Source organism: Gobio gobio, assembly GCF_949357685.1.
Source record: "Gobio gobio genome assembly, chromosome: 2".
NCBI classification, from domain to species: Eukaryota; Metazoa; Chordata; class Actinopteri; order Cypriniformes; family Gobionidae; genus Gobio; species Gobio gobio.
Genome location: NC_137098.1, coordinates 56180379 through 56202624, shown reverse-complemented (window position 1 = coordinate 56202624; position 22246 = coordinate 56180379). Strand labels below are relative to the sequence as shown.

General features: G+C 42.2%; 1 protein-coding gene across 2 annotated transcripts; it reads left to right on the top strand.

Moving 5' to 3' along the window:
- Nucleotides 1–8771: 8771 nt before the first annotated feature.
- On the top strand, nucleotides 8772–20480 carry LOC307117305 (E3 ubiquitin-protein ligase MARCHF3). 2 transcript variants are annotated; one of them, XM_079802093.1, is made up of 6 exons: nucleotides 8875–9321; nucleotides 11385–11421; nucleotides 11720–11916; nucleotides 15131–15335; nucleotides 18325–18531; nucleotides 19534–20480. In XM_079802093.1, exons 3-6 carry the CDS (start codon nucleotides 11762–11764, stop codon nucleotides 19690–19692), a joined length of 726 nt encoding a protein of 241 aa, XP_079658219.1. In that variant the 5' UTR covers nucleotides 8875–9321; nucleotides 11385–11421; nucleotides 11720–11761; the 3' UTR covers nucleotides 19693–20480. The 2 variants fall into 2 exon arrangements, with proteins under 2 accessions (XP_079658218.1, XP_079658219.1); XM_079802092.1 differs by lacking the exon at nucleotides 11385–11421 and having other exon boundaries at nucleotides 8772–9321.
- The last annotated feature ends 1766 nt before the right edge of the window (nucleotides 20481–22246 follow it).

Below are 22246 nucleotides of genomic sequence, written 5' to 3'. Positions count from 1 at the left end.
TGCCCAGGAATGAGTGGCGCTTGGCAGAAGTTATTGAGACTGTCGTTGACAAGGATGGTTTGGTAAGAAGAGTGAAGATACGTTTCGGAGACAGGAAACTGGGGAAGGATGGTAAACGTCTGAACAAACCATCAATGGTTGAGCGCCCAGTGCAGAAGCTGGTCCTGCTGCAGGAGGCAGCCTGAACTTCCTGACATATCCTTTGATCTATGCAGTCCATATAGAATATGTTTCAGGTTTACTTTTGCATCTAGCTTGAAATAGGTAATTTATTTTAGAAATCATTTGTGATTTAAAGTTTGAGTTTTGAAGTCACTCATGATTTGGTGGGAGTGTAAACAACCAGTTAAATAACCCTCAGTTATTTGAATTAGTTTGGAGTTTATTATATTATTCTGATATTATTCCCTATATTATATATCGTATTCTATATTTTCTTAATATTAGTTATGTTTTATTATATTTTGGAACGTTACTTTGCACTCTTTAAGTTATTTAACCTATAGAGACTTTTATTATGAAAGGCGTCTTGCCGGAAAGTCAAACAGATCGCTCGTGCAGGCGCACAGAGAGAGCTCGCACACGGAAGATAAAAACACTGACGGAGATACGGAGCCATGCGGTCACGGAGATAATAAGTTTATTAAGGACACTTTTAAGTGGATTTAAGCATTTAGATGCTGTTTGTTGTTTTCATTTTGCAGTATTTTTTGTTTGTTTTGTTTTGCACCTGGTTGAAAAGGAGTACAAGGTATTCATTTATATTTAAGCACTTATGTATATATATAATATCTTGTCTTAATGATTGTTTTATGTGTTTGTTTGATTTAAGAGTAATTTTATGTTTTTAGTATAAATGTTAGTATTAATTTCTAAATTTGTTGCTATAGTTAATTGTTTTGATTCATTTATATGAACGTGTATTATTTTCAAATTGCAACAATTGTTTATTTATCTTTTCTAGCTCTTACGTTGTTGTAAAGTCAACAAGGAAATAAAGAGACAAAGGACAGTACAACATCAGTGCATGAGCAAAATTATTTATTCAATTCAACCGGGCTGTAACACTAACAATGCTCAACTGGTAACTTCTCTGTAACAGCCTCAAGTGTTATTGCTTCAATAACATTTTGATATGGCTTTTTAATGCAAATATCTACAGTAGATAGCCTACTATGTGTTTGTATATGTAATTAGGGTTGCGAATGTAATTTTTGGTTGCAGTTTATTTTTAGGCATCCGTGTTACAGTGTAATTATGTAATAATAATTAACCATGTACTTACTATAGGGTTAGGATTGGGGTTTTGTTTAGGGTTAGTTGCATGAAATTATTTATAGTTATTACTACATGTAAAAAGGACATTGTAAAATAAAGTGGGTACACTATTTTAAGGAGTCATTGTTGTAATTATATATTTAAGTACTGAGTAATATTAATTAACTATGTACTTACTATAGGGTTAGGGTAGGATTAGGATTTGGTTTAGGGTTAGTTGCATGTAATTATGCATAATTTATAGTTATTACTATAGTAAGTACATGTAACGTGTAACAAAGACACTGTAAAATAAAGTGTTACCTTTATTTTTTAACCGGAAATTCCTTGAAAAAGAAGAAAACTGAATAGAAATGTATAGTGGCAAGAAAAGGTATGCGAACCCCTTACAGAATCTGTGAATTTTTTTAACAATATAAGAGAGATCATACAAAATGCATGTTATTTATTATTTAGCACTGTCCTGAATAAGATATTTTGCATAAAAAATGTTTACATATAGTTCACAAGACAAAAAAATAGATGAATGTATAAAAATGACGCCCGTTCAAAAGTTATGAACCATTGATTCTTAGTACTGTCGTTACCTGGCTGATCCACGGCTGTTTTTTTGTTTTTTGATGGTTCTTGAGTCCTTTGTTTGTTCTGTTAAACTGCTCAGTGTTCTTCAGAAAAAATCCTCCAGGTCCTGAAAATTCTTCAGTTCCCTTTCGAAAGGGAACTCGCGCTGCGTCAGCTTCGACGCTACGGGGAACGCCTCCAGCGTGACTGGTGCCTGAAATCACATTGAATCACGTCAATCCTATTGACCGGCGACAGCCTATGATGTCATCAAGGTGCGACCAGGAAGTATATAAGGGCGCCTTGCCAACATGACAGTATCTTTTCGTCTTCAGGGACTGTTTTGCCTGTCTTCACGTGAAACGTCTACAAGAAGGATAACAATGAAGTGTGCTGAGAACGCCACTTCTGCAGGTGTGTTTTGAATGTGTATCTTGCGCTTTGGATACACACACACTTTGCGTTTACTGTCTGGGAGAAGAGCATACATGAGAGGTTTGCGAACCTCTTGTGAAAGTACTTGTGAAAGTATTTGTGAGCGTTGTCCTCTGGAAACGCTCCGCTCTCGGTGGGACCTCTTCTCGAGAGGAGAGGTTTCAGCATCTGGGAACGGCCACGCTCGAGCTGAGGCTGAGCGGCGTCCAAATACCAAAAGCGCTTCCCAGATGGATCGGGCTCGTCGCTTGGAGACAGTTATGGCTCTTGAGGACGATCCAGATCGCGAGAGGCGGACCTCGGAGGAAGGAGCTGGATTTATGTTCCTCCTCCTCGTCTGCTGCTCTTCCACTCGAGCAGAGGATGGGTGAGTCAGTTAAAAATGCTGAAGCTTTTCTTACCATCCTGTCCCATGTACGGGAGTTGCTGGAAGTCATGGAATGCGCTGCGGGTAGACTGCAGCTGCCTTTGCGGTGCGTGAGGAGAAAGGCTGAGCGTCCAAACAGTTCGGACGATCGGTTTCTCTCCGCCCATGACCTCCCAACTCCTGGGAGTCTTCCATTCCTTCCAGATCTCCATCAGCAGATCTCGAGGGAATGGAAGAAACCTTACTCAGCCCCGCATCTGTCGACATCGGCGAGCTAGATGTCGCTGATGTCTAGGGACTGCCTGGCTGGGTATGTGTCGATGCCGCCCGTGGACGAGATGTTATGTTAATCTCGCCTTTGGGCGGCCGGCGACACTGTGGCTCCCACCCTGCCGGTCTAAACGCTGAATGGCAGGGCGTACATGTCAGTGGGTCGCGCTGCAGCGGCTTTGCACACCACAGCTGTGTTGCAGGCTGTGTTGCAGGCAGACCTGCTGAGGGACCTCGATCAGGGGGGAGGGACCCCCTGAGGCGGTAGTCGAGTCGCGCCGGACCGCGGTTTTTGCTCTCCGGGCCACCGTTCAGATAGCGCCGATGGCGGCGAGGGTGGCCACGGAGAGACATCTGTGGTTAAACCGTTTGGACATCGGGGAGAAGGAAAAAATCCTTTCTCCCTGATGCCCCGGTTTCGCCATCTGAACTTTTCGGCACCTCCGTAGAGGCGGTGGTGGGGAGGTTCGGAGAGGCGAAGGCGCGCTCGGCGGCATTCAGATGCATTCCGCTGAGGTCCGGGACCGCGCCCAGGCAGTCGGGTGTCCCCGGCCCGTCCCAGTCTGAGGGCTGGAGACGGGAATAGCGAGCCAACGTCGCCTCTCGAGCGCCCCGCCGCGGAGGACTGGGGCGCAGGGGAGGCGGGACACCCGCGACAGGAAGAGGAAGGAAGCCGGGGCTGGTAACCGGAACCAGCGCAGGCAGCAGACTCCACCCCCCGAGGAGCGCGGAGATGAACGCTGCCTTTTTTCCCTTCCTCTGGTTTTTCCCCCGGGCGCTTTTACATCAGGCCGGTGGCCTATGATGAGCAGAAAATGTAAGATTCTGCCGGCTCGCCTGGCTTGTTTGGTGAAAGCGCCCCCCTCAGGATGGCGGGCGGATACTAGCCTTATGGCTGGCTGGAAGCACCGCTGGGAGCGATCGGTGAGTCCCCCTCTCTGAGGGTGAAACATTTTCAAAACTATGTTTTTCAGAACTCCTATACCTTCGCTCGCCTGAGAGGTTTTCTGGGGAAATTTGGATCGCCGCTGGATCTTCGCAGGGCCTGCAGCTCCCCGTGAGTAAGCTAAGAACGATCTTCTTTGCAACATTATGATGGTTGTGTGTGAATACTTCACTTTCTGCTAGAGAGTTTGCTGCCTCTCCGTGCTATATTTTTTCCCCATTGTTTGGGTAACTGAATCGCGCTCTCGCCTGAGGGCTTGTAGTGTAAGGGGTGAGCTGTGTTTTTTCCTAGCGTAAAGTGAAAAGTAGCTGAAGACCGGGTACGCGCTAATGCACGAGCTGTAGTGAGATCTGCGCCCAGCTCTGCGGGGCTTTGGAAAAGGGGTTTTTTGGGGCCTCATTGTGTAATATTAGAGGTGATAATATTTCTTTCCCGGGCCCTGAGTAGATCTAGTGCGGACCTATGTCGCACCACTTGGCCTAGGCTTTGTCAAGGATGGGGGCGTTCCCTTTTAATAAAGGTGTTCGCCCCTGGCCTGTCTTTTTATTTAAGAACATGGCGTTGTTTATGCATCCTTGTTTCAGCCTCCTCTGTTACAGAGTCGTCAGGCCAAGGCCCGCCCCCTTCTCTGCGTTCTGGGGTCACGTGCAATGCAGACGAGGATGTTGCAGGAGACAGCGACTTTGCCAGTAGTCGTGGGGTGGAATTAAGCGTCTTTCGCCGGTTTGCGACTAGACTTTATCTGCTGTTTCCGCCTTTCGGAGCTTGGTGGCCACCATCTGCTGGCGGCCCCCGGCCTCTTCCTGGAGGATGGTACGGCCGGTGGTTTTTCACATTTCTGTGATATTGTTCCCTTGCTTTATGTCTCTGCTTCACCTCCTTTAGGGCCCGGGTTGAGCAGAACATCGGATAATCCTTCTGTCTGTACGGTTCTGGTCGGATGCTCCCCTGAGGCCCGAGCATTGCCAATGGCTGACGCCCTCGCAATCAAGGTTGGCCGCTGCATGGAAAGAAAGACAGCCGCCCCGATGCAGGTGACGTAAGTTGTACTCCCCTCGCTTTAGAGGGTCTTTGCTGAGCACTTCTGCTGAGTACACTGCTGTTGGCAATGTGATTAGGTCCATGTTTGTAGGCACTGCCCAAGAGACTGCGCCGTCCTGGGGGCCCTAGGACACGACGAAGCAGGTTGTCCCTAGCTGCCTCTGGGATGGAGCCAGCCCCAGGTGCGGGCATAGGAGCCAGCTGGCTCTGAGTGGCCAGCTTGGACGGTCTGGGCAGTTGGACTTCAGGACAGGTAGTAGGCGTTAACCGGCCTCCTTGCAGGAAAGTCCCGACACTATGGCCCACGAGTGGGCCTCGGAGGCTCTTCTCCACTGGTGTCGACGTCAGCAGTGACCCGTCATTGGCCCTGGGGATGAGTCCCCAGGTGTTAACTGGATTTCCAGGCCTTAGTCAGCAGCAGACAGCTGCCGTCAGCCCAGGTAGCAGCAGCCAGCCTTCTTAAAGTCTCGGCAGGGTCCTTGGAATCTGCAGACCCCCTATTCGGGGGATAGGTCCTGCCAGGCCTCCCTGAGGGGTAGGCTCCCGGTCTGGGTTACCTTCGCTCAGAAGCTAGGCCCTGTTCGGCCTCCCTGAGAGCCTGCTGTGGTCAGCAGGCGCTGCCTGGTCTTCCCCGAGGGGGCACCATAGGCATTAAGTCCCTCGACGGCTGGTACGAGCTGCTAAATAGGTGGTAGGCCCTACCGGGCCTCCCTATGGGCCTGCTGTGGGGAAGCAGGCTCACTCGACCTCCTTTGCGGATGGCGTTCCTGGGCTCCAGTCACTGGATGGCTAGCACGAGTGCTAGTAGGTAGTAGGCCTCATCCGGCCTCCCTGAGTGACCTCCCTGGAGGCAAACTCCCGGTTCCCAGCCACTGTGGCGGTGAGCATGAAGTGCTATGAGTAGCACTCTCTGCTATCAGGTGGTAGGCACGGTAGCCTCCCTGATGATGAGCTCACGGTTCCCGGTCGCTGTGGTAATGAGTGTGAAGTGCTACGAGTAGCACGTTCTGCTATCAGGTTGTTAGGCATTGTGGCCTACCTGAAGGCAAGCTCCCGGTTCCCAGTCGCTGTGGTAATGAGCGTGAAGTGCTGCGAGTAGCACGTTCTGCTATCAGTTGGTAGGCATGGTTGCCTCCCTGAAAGCGAGCTCCCGATTCTCTGGCGCTGAGACGACTAGCGGAATGAAGAGCTATGCGCGGCGTGCTCTGCTATCAGTTGGTAGGCATTGCTGCCTCCCTGAAACGAGCCCCCGTTTCTCAGGCGCAGAAGTGAGACGGTTAGCGAAGCGCTATGGACGGCATGTTCTGCTACCAGGTGGAGGCATTGCGCCTCCCTGGAATCGTTCCCCGGTCCCCAGTTTCGGTAACGGATCGTAGCATGGGCTGCTATCAGGCAAAGCTGCACGGGCTTCCCTGAGGGGATTCGCTTTGGAGTAGTAGGCCCACGTGGCCTCCTCTGAGGGCACGCTCTGGTCTCGTGGTTCCTGGATAAATCCAGTCAATGAGCAGAGGCCGGCTCCCCGGCCGCTGTGGTGTGCATAAAGTGCTATAAGTGGCACTTTTTGCTATCAGGTGGTAGGCATGGTACCTCCCTGAAAGCGAGCTCCCGGTCCCCAGCCGCTGTGGTGAGCTTGAAGCGCTATGAGTAGCACATTCAGTTTGGCTGTGAGTGCCCGATGTCTTGCAGTTGGTAGGCCCGCTTGGCCTCCCTGATTAAGCGAGTCCCTGGTCTTCCCAGCTACCTCGAGGGCTAGCACGACTGCGATCAGGTATCAGGCCCGTTTGGCCTTCCTGAGGACGAGCGCTGCTCTGGATGCGCGAGCGGTCTATCAGGTTACCAGGTGGAGGCCTCTCTCGGCCTCCCTGGGGGACGAGTTCCCTAGGCGGGAACACACAACTGGCTTTTTTGCTGACAGCTAGTGGCTACCCGCTATCAGGCACCGGCCTCTGGCCGTTTGCGAGACCTGAAGGCGGTGTTCTTACCCTAGCACGACGAAGTGTCACTGCGGCTATGTGGTCCCGACAGGACGGGACCTTCATAGTAGGCCTACGGCATGGTTGCCTACCGGGCAGGCTTATGAGCTCCTCTCAAACGAGGGTCTATTGTGAGCTTACAGCCTCCTGGGGCTGATCTATTGGTGGTAGGTCCCGAGGGGCCCCTCCCGATATATTCAGCCTATAAGGCCTTTGGCCTCCTAAGCACGTTTTGAAATAAGTGCTTGGTAGATCCGAGGATCGAGCGGCTTGACTCCCCTCGCTAGCAAGGGTTTGAAAAGCACTTCGCTGAGCGCTGCTCTCCGGGATAACCCGTCTCTGAGGTCCGGCTAGTCGGTGATGCTGCCCTTTCTTGCAGCACCCTAGCGGGATGTCTCTTCGGAGGCGAGTACCAGAGGCTCTGTACTGTACAGACAGGGTTGACCGTATTACGTGTCCCATACTAGACTGGGTCACCTGGTCAGGTCTCCCTGGTGGCATTCGGTGATAATCTCCTGAATAGTGACTGGCATAGGGTTCCCTCGTAGTTCCCTTGCCACGCTCCCTTAAAGGAACCCCTTCTAAGTCGAATGGGTTGGTTCCAGGCCTTCGAGCAAGGCCTGGGAAGGACCTCATGTGTGTGAAGGTTTCCTTCTCAGGCGATAGCTTGGGCTATGACCGTAGGGAGCGCTGTCACTGACAGCCTAACGTGACCAGAAGGGGAGTGGTTCAGGCATTTCAGCAAGATTTGCTTGTCTTGACAGTTGTCACTGCCATTGGGCATGCACTCCCGTCGGCATGGCGGCGTGGGTATATCGTTCCCCGTAGCGTCGAAGCTGACGCAGCGCGAGTTCCCTTTCGAAAGGGAACGTCTCAGGTTACGAATGTAACCATTGTTCCCTGAGAACAGGGAACGAGACGCTGCGTCGCTGTGCCATGCCGCAGGGCCTGCCTGCCGAAACAGTCCCTTCAGACGATAGATACTGTCATGTTGGCAAGGCGCCCTTATATACTTCCTGGTCGCACCTTGATGACATCATAGGCTGTCGCCGGTCAATAGGATTGACGTGATTCAATGTGATTTCAGGCACCAGTCACGCTGGAGGCGTTCCCCGTAGCGTCGAAGCTGACGCAGCGTCTCGTTCCCTGTTCTCAGGGAACAATGGTTACATTCGTAACCTGAGACGTTTTCCAGCCTCTTTTGCATATTTGAATCCTTTCCAGCAGTGACTATGATTTTGAGATCCATCCAACCAAAGAGCCAGGGGGTGAAAACTTTTGAACAGGATGATTATGTCTACATCTTTTATTATTTTGTTTAAATATCAATTTATTTCCTTCAGAAGGAACAGAAGATACTTACATGTTTCCCGGAAGACAAATTAAGTACAATTTACCTTGATCTTCAAATTCAAAAAGTTTTCACCCCCAGCTCTTAATGCATTGTGTTTCCTTCTGGAGCATCTTCAGTGAATGTTTCAACCTTTTTTAATAGTTATGTTTGAGTCCCTCAATTGTCTTCAGTGTGAAAAGACAGATCTCAAAATCATACAGTCACTGCTGGAAAGGGTTCAAATATGCAACAATGCTGGAAAACTGAAGATTTTTCTAAAGAACATTGGGCAGTTTAACTGCTCAGGACAAACAAGGGACTCAAGAACAACCATCACAAAACAAAAAACGCCGTGGATCATCCAGGGAACGACACACAGTATGAGAATGGTACATAAACTTTTGAACAGGGCCATTTGATAAATTCTGCTATTCTTTTGTTTGGACTATATATTTAAACATCTTTTATGTAAAATATCTTATTCAGGACAGTACTAAATAACATGCATTTTGTATTATTTCTCTTATTTTGTTAAAATTAGTCACATTTTCACAGATTCTGCAAGGGGGTTCACATACATTTTCTTGCCACTGTCTTTAAAAAAAATTGCTTTTAATTGCTTTAAAAGTCACCCTGACAACTGTATTAGCAAGAGATCAGGCCGCTCTTAGATCAGCGGGCTAAAATTAGACCTGGTCCATGAGGTTTAGACACCGCCAACACTTTCACCGTTTGTTGTTGTTATGTCTGCAACGGTTTACAGTCAAAGCCTAGGACCCCGTTCGATTTGCATAATGTCAGGAAAATGAAAAGCCATTGGTGACAACTAACTGGATTAAGGAAGCTTGAATGAGGAGCTGCCCGGAGTGTAACCAACGGTGATGTTAGAGGGATTTCCCTTTGTCGGCTCTGCCTGTGCTTTCCTGGCCCTCCAGCTAATCCTCAACTATTCTCACCAACGACCTTGGGCTCAATGCTAATCTGACCGTAGAGAGAGAGAGAGTGAGAGAGAGAGAGAGAGAGGGAGAGAGAGAAAGTCTACCTATCCTTAAACCTTCAGTGGCTTATTCTGCCCGTGTTATGGGGAGTTTGGATGAAGAACAGCGTCTGTCTAATGGTAAGTTCCTAACTTTTCTGAAAACTTTGAATTTGCTTTTCATTTTCAAAAGTCATTGAATGGTGTTTTTGAAGTTCTTTTAGCTGTCCATTGGTAAAATGTTGTATCTGGCTTGTGTATACAGCTGAGTTTACGTTGCCTAGAGAGCGTTGTGAATCCATTAAGCATCACAAGGATGCAGGAGAGAAATGTAATGGTTTGCTATTTTATTTTTGGGTGAACCCTTTAAATCATTCACTCTCAGAAGGTACAAAAGCTGTCACTGGGGCAGTATCCTTTCAAAAGCTACTAATATATATATATTAGGGTACTGCCCCATTGACAGTTTTTGTACATTTTTCATACACCAACATTCATTATGAACTCATGATTCATGTGTGACCAAGTAATTATCTAAATAAAGGGTTAGTTTTTCCTAAAAATTAGAATTCTGTCATTAATTGCTTGGTACCGGTTTTTACAACGTAAACTGCATAGGAGGCTGGCACAGGCTAGAACGAAATTGTTGAATAAAGTCGTTATTTTTGTTTGTTTTCGCGCTTCTGCGTTTGTCAATACGCATGCGTCAAGGGTTCAAACGTCAAGGGTTACTCTTTCGTCGCAAATCGATGCGTATGGCAATCCGCCGGAAGTTAGCTATTTTATTCCAGCAGCCGAAAGCGTACCTTCCATAGGGGCAGCAATTGCTAACCGGGCCATCACCTGCTGTTAGCATTCCATTGACTCCCATTCGTTTTTGGCGTCACTTTGACAGTGAATAACTTTACAGCTGAGGCGTTTAAAGACTCCATTTGTCCATTGTTTATTTCTAAAGAAACACGACAATGTATAAATGGCTCCATTACCTTGTCTCTTACTCTATCGCAAGTTTTTGTAAAAATAGGCTAACGATTGCGTCACATACCTTCTCTGTTGCACAGTAGAGAAATTACCGTATAGACCCGTATGAGGAGAAGCTCGCAGGCAATCTTTTACTGTCTATGAGGCAATTTATTAAAATAAATAAATACTATGCAAAATGACAAAATAATGAATCAGAATACTTAACGAAAGTTGCTCCTGCTCACGCTCTCTGTCTCTGCAAGATTCGGTGATTCAGATTTCACTTTGCACAACTACTAGAAGACTTACAACTGTCAGAGAGGTTGCTCACATTTAGTCATTTAGCAGACGCTTTTATCCAAAGCGATTTACAAATGAGAGCAATAGAAGCAACTACAACAGTCAAGGGCAACAATATGCAAGTGCTGTAACAAGTCTCAGTTAATCTAGCACAGAACACACAGGACAGAACTTTTTATTAAATTTTTTTAAAATAAATTAGACAAACAGAAAATAAATAGACAAACAGATGTGCTCACGTCACAACTACGTCGTCAAGCTCAGGTGCTCAGGTGGAAGTGAGTGCTTCTAATTGACTTCACTTTTCTCAGTTGAAGTCTATGGGGTCGCTGTGTCCATTATTTTTATTGTCTATGATTTTAGTCTACACTCTAAAAAATGTTGGGTTAAAAACAACCCGAGTTGTTTTAACCCAGCAATTGGGTTGTTTTGTTAAAACAACCCAATTGCTGGGTTAGTCCATTTTCAACCCAACTCGGGTTGTTTTTAACCTAGCATTTTTTAGAGTGATAAAGTTTTAAATATGGATATTTTTCTTACACAAACGCATCGATTCGCTTCAGAAGGCCTTTATTAACCCCCCAGAGCCGTGTGGAGCAGTTACACTCTAAAAAATGCTGGGTTAAAAACAACCCAAGTTGGGTTGTTTTAAGCCAGCAATTGGGTTGTTTTAAGCAAACATTTATCCCAACCGCTTGGTAAAAACAGCCCATTCACTGGGTTATAACAACCCAATTGCTGGGTTTGTCCATTTTCAACCCAACTTTTAACCCAGCAATTTTTAGAGTGTATATGACAGACAGATGCACTTTTATGGACTTCAAAAACGACCCATTAAGTCAATGCCCTTATAATGCTTGGATTAGCCAGGATTTTTTTCATAGTAAATCATGGGCTAATTTACATTTTTGGGTGAACTAACCCTTTTATCTGTTCCGAAGATGAACAAAGGTCTTATGGATTTGGAACAACGTGAGGGTGAGTAATTAATGACAGAATTTAAATTTTTGGGTGAACTATCCCTTTAATGTGCATTGAACATGAATGATATAATGTATCGTATGTGCATGCAATTGTTGCAAATATGCATATACATTCATGTTCATATTAAAAGTAGTTTATGTACATTTGCGTAACGGTTTCATCTAAACTCATAAAATCATATCTCAAGAGTAAATAAGCAGCTGTTTCAGTCTTTTCCTCTCCTGTCTGTATTGTTCTGTCAGTGTCTCTTCAGTGATTTATCCCATATCCTGCATGTCTCCGTCTCTCTCAGCTTGCGGTTGCTCAGGTATGAACGGCCTCGTGTGCAGCAGTCATGCTCTGTGAGGAGTCATCAGCTGGGCTCAATGCTGCGCTGGATTCTCTGGTTCTGGTGAAACCTGATACGGAGACCTTCACAGATCCTGTGCAGGAAGTCATTCACTGTAGCACTTATGTTTCCTCTGTGATCCCTGCACATGTGGGCATCAGGTGGGTCTAAGCCATTCCATGTGGGTCAAATACCCATTAGACATTGGTGACGTAAATATGTGCAGTCATTTGTTCATATTCATCTGATGTCAGAAAGTTGCAGAAAGATGACATATGGTAGGGTGACCATATTTTGATTGCCGAAAACCAGGACACTCAGCCCGCCAATGAGATGCTCAAATGATACTCGAAGTTTACTCAAAGATGCCTTATTAATTTAAATACATTTAAAGCAGCACTAGGTAACTGTTCAACCTTTATAATATATTTTCAAACCTCTTGTGATGATACATCGACTTACAATAGGTTGAATGACACGTCTGCCATAGCCTGACGGGGTCTGTATCGTTTTTAATCGTACTTTTAAACTTCGGGTTTCGGGTAGTAACCCGAGAACAAAAAGAACTACAAAATTTGACTGCTTTACGGCATATACGTCACTTCCACCACCACCCCCACCTCCTTAAATTCGGACGTGCGAGCCCAACTATCATTTGTTTGCCGAATGTTATAGTCATGGCCGAAGCAGCACAGAAAAATAAGAAAGCAAAGGTTTTGTCGGAGGAAAGCAAAAAGAGGAAACAAGAAAGTGATGGGATTAAAGGCAGGACGAGGATCAACATTGAGCCAGCGTTTGCTCGTTGGCGTGAGCTGGAGGAGGAGGGGCTACATTCTTGCAAGTAAATACGTAAGACGTACAAAATCATATTTTAGGATACCTAACATGTCTGTGATATTTGTTTATTTGTCTTGCCTCAAGCTATAATGCAAATCGATTTTTCAAATTTGCAGATTCATCTAGGGTAGATTGATATTATAATATTGACGATATATGGTTATTACCTACCACTCAAACATTGAATTGAAGTATCATATAGATTACGTAAAACGGTAACCAATAGTCTAGGCTACTATAATGACGCTGGCTTGTAAACGTGAGCTTCGCGATCATTTGGCGTTTGAAAAAAATAAAACCCATGAAATTATATTCATAACATGCTGAAACATATGCCAATTTACCTGGGATGAAGACATTTCACACGCGACGCAAGCAGAACATCTGAATGTGAACTCCATAGACAGGTGAACTCCTGCTGCAGTGTTCAGGGCTATCATGGTTGTCATGTCAATAAATGCACGTGCGATGCATCCGCTGATGTAGGATGACAGTTTACGACAGTAGTAGAGGACAATACTGTTTCCCAACTGTAGGGGGACCCCGAGAGCAAAACCTACCTAGTGCTGCTTTAAAGTATGCCTCCTCTGTATGGATAGAAAATTGTTATATTAGGGCCAGGACAAGACTTGAAAACAGGACATGTCCTGGGAAAACAGGACGTTTGGTCACCCTAACATATGGACAACTATGGAAGCTGTATAAAAATAAACAAATTTGCAACATTACATTTTTGGGGGTTGGTAAGATTTTTTTATATGTTTTTGAAAGAAATCTCGTGTGTATGGAAACTTGCCAGATATAAACTTGCTTCTAATATGTCCGGATTACATTCATACTACATTCATTCATACTAAATTGAACATACTTAAACTTAAATCATACACTCGCAATTGCGAGAAAAAAAAGTCGAAAGGTCATACACAGGCAAGTAATCCAAAACACCAAGAGACAAGAAACCAGGGAAACCCCTCAGAAATGCAGTAATACAACAAACAAGACTTCACAGTGAAAGACAAGATGAACAGGCTTGATATAGGCAGAGGTAATGATAGACAAATGCATGCACAAATGCATGCATATGTGTGTGTGTGTGTATATAATAAATTGATTCACCAAAATCGAACACATCTCATGTAAATGAGACACAGGTGTAAACAATGAGTGCTGACGAGTCCGTATTCTATTTTAATGTTTTAAAATGTATTTCTGTGACACCAAAGCTGAATTTTCAGCAGCCATTACTTCCGTCTTCAGTGTCACATGATCCTTCAGATCTTTCAGCTTTTGCAGTTTTTTTATAGAAATGAATAGAAAGTTCAAAAGTATTACACCCCCCCCCCCCCAAAAAAAAAAAAACTGATCCACCTCGAACTTATGATAATGTATATCTCACAGTTGAAACTTTATATCTCATAGTATGCATGTATCAATTATTTTTAAACTTTAACTCAATTAACTTTTTACTAAGGTACAAGCATGCTTATAAACCAAACTGAAATGCAATAATAAATAATGATAATGATTCAAATAATGTTAACAACTTTTAAACAACCTACAAAAGAATTGATTTGGCGTAACCACCCCAAACTCTTGAAGATAGTGTGTGTGCATGCATATGTGGGCATGTTTTTGTGAAATATCAGGACACAAATGTGTATAATGACATGGGTATGACATAGGTATTACAAAAAGAGGGTGAAATATGAGGATGTTCCCCATGTCCTCACTTTTCAAAATGCTTATAAATCACACAGAACAAGGTTTTTTTCACAGAAAGTAAACTGCACAGTCTCCTGTGATGGGTAGGTTTAGGGGCAGGGGCAGTGTATGGGGATCAAAAATACGGTTTGTACAGTATAAAAACCATTACGCCTATGGAATGTCCTCATTTCACAAAAACAAACGTGTGTGTGTGTATAATATATAATTTGATTCACCAAAATCTAACACATCTCATGCACATTCATGTTTATATACTGACCCCAAAATTATGATATTGTATATCTCACAGTTAAAAATATATATCTCATAATATGCATTTATCTATTATTTTTAACTTTATCTCACAATAACAACTTTATTAATTACTAAGCTGCACACAGGCTTCAATACTAAACAAATAGTGTTAACATGATTTTTAAACAACCTAAATGAATGTGAAGTAGGAAGATGTCCTCTGCATTTAACATATCCAAGTGCAGTAGTGAGTGGAGTAGTGAGTAGTGAACACACACACACACACACACACACACACACACACACACACACACACACACACACACACACACACACACACACACACACACACACCTGGAGCAGTGGGCATTTTTGCTGTGGTGCCCGGGGAGTGATTGGGGGTTATAGGTGCTTTGCTCAAGGGCACCGCAGTCATTTCCTGCCTGTATTGAGAATTGAACCAGCAACCTTTAGGTTACAGATCAGTCTCTAACCATTACGCCACGCCTGCTCTAAATGTACAGTCTTATAGTCTTATAGTTATTGTTTTCTGATGGATATCCTGGTCTCTCTTTTCAGTCTGAACAGCGAGGAGCCGTTCTGTCGCATCTGCCATGAAGGCAGCAGTGCGGGCGATCTGTTATCCCCCTGTGAGTGTGCGGGGTCTCTGGCGATGGTGCACCGTGTCTGTCTGGAGCACTGGCTCACGGCCTCTGGCACCAGCCACTGTGAGCTCTGCCACTTTGAATTCACTCTGGAGAGACTTCCCAAACCGCTCACGGAGGTACAGTAAAATTAGCAGAAGTGCTTTTGAATGATTTTAATCCTCTATTCACTTAAAACATATATATTATTATTTTTTTATTTTAGTACTTAATTGACCGTGTGTACTGTAGCTGACATGAAAGTAGATGGAGATGATGGTGTAGCGGTCCCATGTTGATAATCCTAAATGTGAAAATGCGAACATTTTATGTGAAAATGTATGTTGCTATGGAAATGCAGATATTGTCCGATCTCAGCTGGCACATAATTCACTACAAGTCTGCAATCTGTGGTTTATTTATTTATTTATTTTCATAAAGAGGTCTAAAACGGCAAATGGACATATAGTAACATACACTCTGCAATAGTCACAAGGAATGTGTTTTAAGCAACATTATCAGCCTCCGTTCTCATGGAGTCACTCACTCTTGAGTCCCTGCCTCACTTTAAGGCGCGCAGCAGATATTGGCAGGTCTGCTTTACCTCTGCTTCTTTTAAACACTAATCCACTTAGCAGAAAAAAGATTAGATGAGGAACATATCCCTGTCGCTGCAGAGGCCGGACGGGGACATGCCGCTTTATTAATGTCCTTATCTCATGTTTGGGCTGGAGGACGGGAAGATGACACTAGAGTCCATGTGCATCACAACATGTTGAGCCACAACAAACCTTGCATGCCCTGTGAATGAATGCTGTCTGTGCCTTGCACTAAAGTTAGAGAACAAGCATTATTATGAAGGATACGAATACACATTATAACTGTCTGATAACTGACTTATTGATTTTCATTAGTTTTACTTCTGCATGATCATTAGACTACAACAATAAAATCTATCTACCTATCTATCTATCTATCTATCTATCTATCTATCTATCTATCTATCTATCTATCTATCTATCTATCTATCTATCTATCTATCTATCTATCTATCTATCTATCTATCTATCTATCTATCTATCTCTTATTGTTCTATCTATCTATCTATCTATCTATCTATCTATCTATCTATCTATCTATCTATCTATCTATCTATCTATCTATCTATCTATCTATCTATCTATCTATCTATCTGTCTGTCTGTCTGTCTGTCTGTCTGTCTGTCTGTCTGTCTGTCTGTCTGTCTGTCTGTCTGTCTATCTCTTATTGTTCTATCTATCTATCTATCTCTCTCTGTCTGTCTGTCTGTCTGTCTGTCTATCTATCTATCTGTCTGTCTGTCTGTCTATCTATCTATCTCTTATTGTTCTATCTATCTATCTATCTATCTATCTATCTATCTATCTATCTATCTATCTCTCTGTCTGTCTGTCTGTCTGTCTGTCTGTCTATCTATCTGTCTATCTGTCTGTCTGTCTGTCTGTCTATCTATCTATCTATCTATCTCTTATTGTTCTATCTATCTATCTATCTCTCTGTCTGTCTGTCTGTCTGTCTGTCTGTCTGTCTGTCTATCTATCTATCTATCTATCTATCTATCTGTCTGTCTGTCTGTCTGTCTGTCTGTCTGTCTATCTATCTATCTATCTATCTATCTATCTCTTATTGTTCTATCTATCTATCTATCTATCTCTCTCTGTCTGTCTGTCTGTCTGTCTGTCTGTCTGTCTGTCTGTCTGTCTGTCTGTCTGTCTGTCTGTCTGTCTATCTATCTATCTATCTATCTATCTATCTATCTATCTATCTCTTATTGTTCTATCTATCTATCTATCTATCTATCTATCTATCTATCTATCTATCTATCTATCTATCTATCTATCTATCTATCTATCTATCTATCTATCTATCTATCTATCTATCTATCTATCTATCTATCTATCTATCTATCTATCTATCTATCTATCTATCTATCTATCTATCTCTTATTGTTCTATCTATCTATCTATCTATCTATCTATCTATCTATCTATCTATCTATCTATCTATCTATCTATCTATCTATCTATCTATCTATCTATCTATCTATCTATCTATCTATCTATCTATCTATCTATCTATCTATCTATCTATCTATCTATCTATCTATCTCTTATTGTTCTATCTATCTATCTATCTATCTATCTATCTATCTATCTATCTATCTATCTATCTATCTATCTATCTATCTATCTATCTATCTATCTATCTCTTATTGTTCTATCTATCTATCTATCTATCTATCTATCTATCTATCTATCTATCTATCTATCTATCTATCTATCTATCTATCTATCTATCTATCTATCTATCTATCTATCTATCTATCTATCTATCTATCTATCTCTTATTGTTCTATCTATCTATCTATCTATCTATCTATCTATCTATCTATCTATCTATCTATCTATCTATCTATCTATCTATCTATCTATCTATCTATCTATCTATCTATCTATCTATCTATCTATCTATCTATCTATCTATCTATCTATCTATCTATCTATCTATCTATCTATCTATCTATCTATCCATCTGTTGTTGTTCTATCTATCCATCCATCCATCCATCCGTCCGTCTCTTATTGTTCTATTGTTCTATCTAGCTATCATACTATTGTTCATCTATCTATCATTCTGTTGTTCTATCTATCTATCTATCTATCTATCTATCTATCTATCTATCTATCTATCTATCTATCTATCTATCTATCTATCTATCTATCTATCTATCTATCTATCTATCTATCTATCTATCTATCTATCTATCTATCTATCTATCTATCTATCTATCTATCTATCTATCTATCTATCTATCTATTGTTGTTCTATCTATCCATCGATCCATCCGTCCGTCTCTTATTGTTCTATCGTTCTATCTAGCTATCATACTATTGTTCTCTGTCTATCTATCTATCTATCCATCCATCCATCCATCCATCCGTCCGTCTCTTATTGTTCTATCGATCTATCTAGCTATCATACTATTGTTCTCTGTCAATCTATCTATCATTCTGTTGTTCATCTATCTATCATTCTGTTGTTCTATCTATCTATCTATACCCCTCTAATCAGCTGTTTTTCATGGCTCTAGTGGTTCACTACACCTTCCATGCAGCAACAGAGGCGGACACTGTGTGGGGACGCGATCTGTTTCCTGTTCATCACACCTTTAGCGAGTCTGTCGGGATGGCTGTGTGTGCAGGGAGCCATGGATCTGTACTACAGCAACGGCATGGAGGCCATCGGACTCATAGTTCTCACACTGACACTGTTCACCATTTACTTCTTCTGGACTGTTGTAAGTTCACTCTTGTTTTCAGTCTAGCTAAATGAAAGTGCACAATGCTGCATTCACCATGTCGTAATTACTGCAGTGTTCTACTTGGAGCTTTTCACATCCTCGGAATTTTGCACTTCTATGGCAACACTATCAACGGCAAAACAAATCTACAGAGGTCAGGTGGTATAAGTCGGAGCTCTCAGAGTTTATAGGTTGTAATTACAATTCTACAAGGACATGAACACTTTTTTTACACATCGGAATCTCATAATTACGGTAATTTCAACTTTGCGTAAACACACCTAGGCTGCATCCGAAAACCTAGGCAGCTGGCCTTATCAGACAATGACTCTGCAGGCAGCGTTTGTGCATGGCAAGGGACCTCACGAAACTGATTTCGGATTTTAGGACTTCTGAGGCAGCCTAACAGTTTAATGATCTACAGCAAAATAGAGAGAACTAAACAAATATTTATTGACTACATTAGTAATTTCTCACTAGAAATGACATCAGAAGTGGAAAATGCTGGTTAAAAAACTTACATTTACACATAAACTGACCAGCAAACGCAACTTTTGAACGCCATCTTTTTTTTCTAGCTCAACTGTCACAGGATTGTGGAATATCAAAGGCAGTGAAGGATACATATATGCTGCCTTCAAAACTCGATCAGATGAAGTCCTCTCAGCAAACAGGAAGTGAAGCTAACATTAGTGGTGCCTTCCTGCCTTGAAATGTGTCCTCCGAAGGCAGCATTTTCCAGGTTTCGGATGCAGCCTTGGACATTTTTATTTGCAGTGTATAGAGCCCCTAAAGGGACAAAAAATGAGATAGAAGAATAAAATATATTTCAAAACTTTTGCATTCTCTCGCAAAACTTTCGTGTTCCCACTCCATGATGGGTAGGCACGATAGAATCTGGACTATGGTAAACAAAAAACCTGTAAAAGAGTAATTAAAAAAGGCAAATGACAATAAAATGGTTCTAACTTTTCTGCACAATCTTCCTTTTAACCGCAGGTATCCCTCCGTTACCACATTCACCTTTTCAGGATGTGGAATGCGACGAATCCCAGTGTCCGGCTACAGGTTCCCCGCCCTGTGAAGACACAGCAGACACAAAAACATCTAACAATGCACTTCCTGTGCAAATACAATAAGAAGGAGACCATGGTGTAATGCCGACAACAGCATCAGGAATAAACAAAGCCCAACGGCTAATTCAGACACCCTGATTTCCTCTTGATATTGTGTGAAGCCCTGATTTAGTCGCGCTGATTTGGAGAGACATTCTAATTTGGGACTCACACACTGAATTGAAGCGAAGCCCTAATCTGGAGTGACATCATCGTTTAGAGAGTGATTTGGAGTGATGCCCTGATATTGAGTGACATCCTTAATTTAGAGCAACACCCTGATTTGGAGCAACGTCCTGATTTGGAGCAACATTCTGATTTGAAGTGGTGTTTCAACTTTTTACATGTCTTCACTTGTGATTTTAAATAATGGAAAACTTTCAAGAAGGCATTTTTCAGTCGAAAAATCGGAAAAGCATGTCAAACCACTGGAAAAGAACATGCCTTCATAAATAAACCAGAGAACAAGGGTATTGAGATGATAATGATTGAGCTATTTATACCTGCAGGTTTTACTTTTCAATTGTTTCAGAATTATTGATAAGAATATATCTAGGTTATCTAAGGTAAGACAATCATACAGATATGAAGATCATTTCATTACTGTTTGCTTTATCATGGAATTTTTTCCCATGAAAACAGGAAAAATGTGAACATTTAACTGTGTTCTAATCATTTGATGAGCTGAATTAAAAAGACTAAAACAAATTGTAAATTGTAAGATCTCATGAGAAAATGAGGATGCATTAACTTGATCAAAAGTGACAGTGAAGATAATTTCATATGTAATTTTATAAACAATTTCTGTTTCAAATAAATGCTTTTCCTTTTTATTTTTAGGATTCTTTGATGAATTGAAAGTTCAATGTATCATATGGTTTTCACAAAAATATCAGCACAACTATTTTCAATAAACATATATATATTTTGAGCAGCAAATCAGCATATTATAATGATTTTTGAAGGATCATGTGACACTGAAGACTGGAGTAATGATGTTAAAAATGCAGCTTTAAACCACAGGAATACATTACATTATAAAATGTATTCAAATTAAAAATTACACCGTTTTTACTGTTGGCGTGAGAGACTTCTTTCAACAACAAAAAAAAAGTGTGTTAATGAATGCATAATTCACCACCAGTTCGCCACAAGCTAAAATAGTTATGAATTTTCAATTCAGTTAAAATGAATAAACTTCCTTTAGGCAAGTTGATTAAATTTCTCGTTTAACATTGTTTTACTCTTCTGTTATGCCCTGAATGTTGTGGACATTATTTGATTCCTATTGTGAAAGTGAGAAACAAGCAAGCTTTTTACCCTTACATTTTTCTCTCTGCAGGGTTAGGGTGTTTTCCCCACAGATATCTGAATCAATCATTCAGAGAGTTAGCTGGCTAGCTCTCCCCATTTCAATCCTGTCAGAACACAAATCTGCATTCAGTTTCAGTGAGGTGAATGGGTCTGCAGTCAGAAAAAGAGCAGTGACTGTTCTTCATGCTTTAAGATGATTTATAAACAACGAATAGTCCAATGTAAGGCTATTGTGCACAACATAGGAAATTACATCGCCTACAAGCCAAGTAGACATACACTAGGTTCGATTGGTGACTTTTTCAAATCACAAGTTTTACCCTTTAGCAAAATGGGTTGCAGTAAATCATAATGATATGCTAGAACCGTGCATCACTGCTATTGCAGTCATTGTTCTATAATTGCATCATGTGCACACAGTAAAAGCTCAGACAGAGCCTAGAGAACACTTTTCTTTTTTAGGCATTTTAAGAAAAAATCTGATTAGGAACAGCCAATGTTCGTCGCCAGGCCACCATGCAACAAAGTGTCTTTGGTGTTATAATGACAAAAGCATCTGTAGTAAATAAGTTACGAATAAAGACCTCTCCGTCGTTTCCTTGAAATGTGGTGCAGCTGTGAATAAGATCGAGTCATGCATTATTATGTTCATGGAAACCACCAACTTTGATAATTGCAGTGAACACAAAACAGCAATGGCCAAGAAATGTCAACAGAGGGCGCTGATCAGACTACAACAATGAATTACTAGGCCTACCATTATTTCCCCGAAACATATGCTTTAAATACGTTAAAGGTGCCTGTATACTATTTCTGGTGTATTTTTTGTGTATATGTGTGTGCTTTATTTTAATCAAATGGCACAAACCTCATATACGTTCGTGTTGTGTGAGTTCGGTTTCAGCTTGTTCACCAAGTGTAGAAACGTGGCGAGGAATGTGAGGCTGAAGCGGCAGCAAAATGTGCCGATGAACCTATAAGATAAGTAAAAAGTAATGCTTCAAATCAAGCTTAGAATTCTTTAATTAAGAATGTTGAAATTCCCTATGGAGAAAATGAAAGGAAAAATAGTTATTTTTTTTCTCGGATGCTGTTGATACACGCAAATAACTTTGAGTTTCTTGTCATTAACAGTAATGGCCTATTTCCATTTAAACCACACCACTATATCCAGCAACCCTGCTGTGTTCCTGCACTTTGCCACAAACAGGTCAGTCGGTTGTTTTGGACAACGACATATTCTGTCTAACTTGTTTTAAGATTCTTGTTACAAAGTATCATTG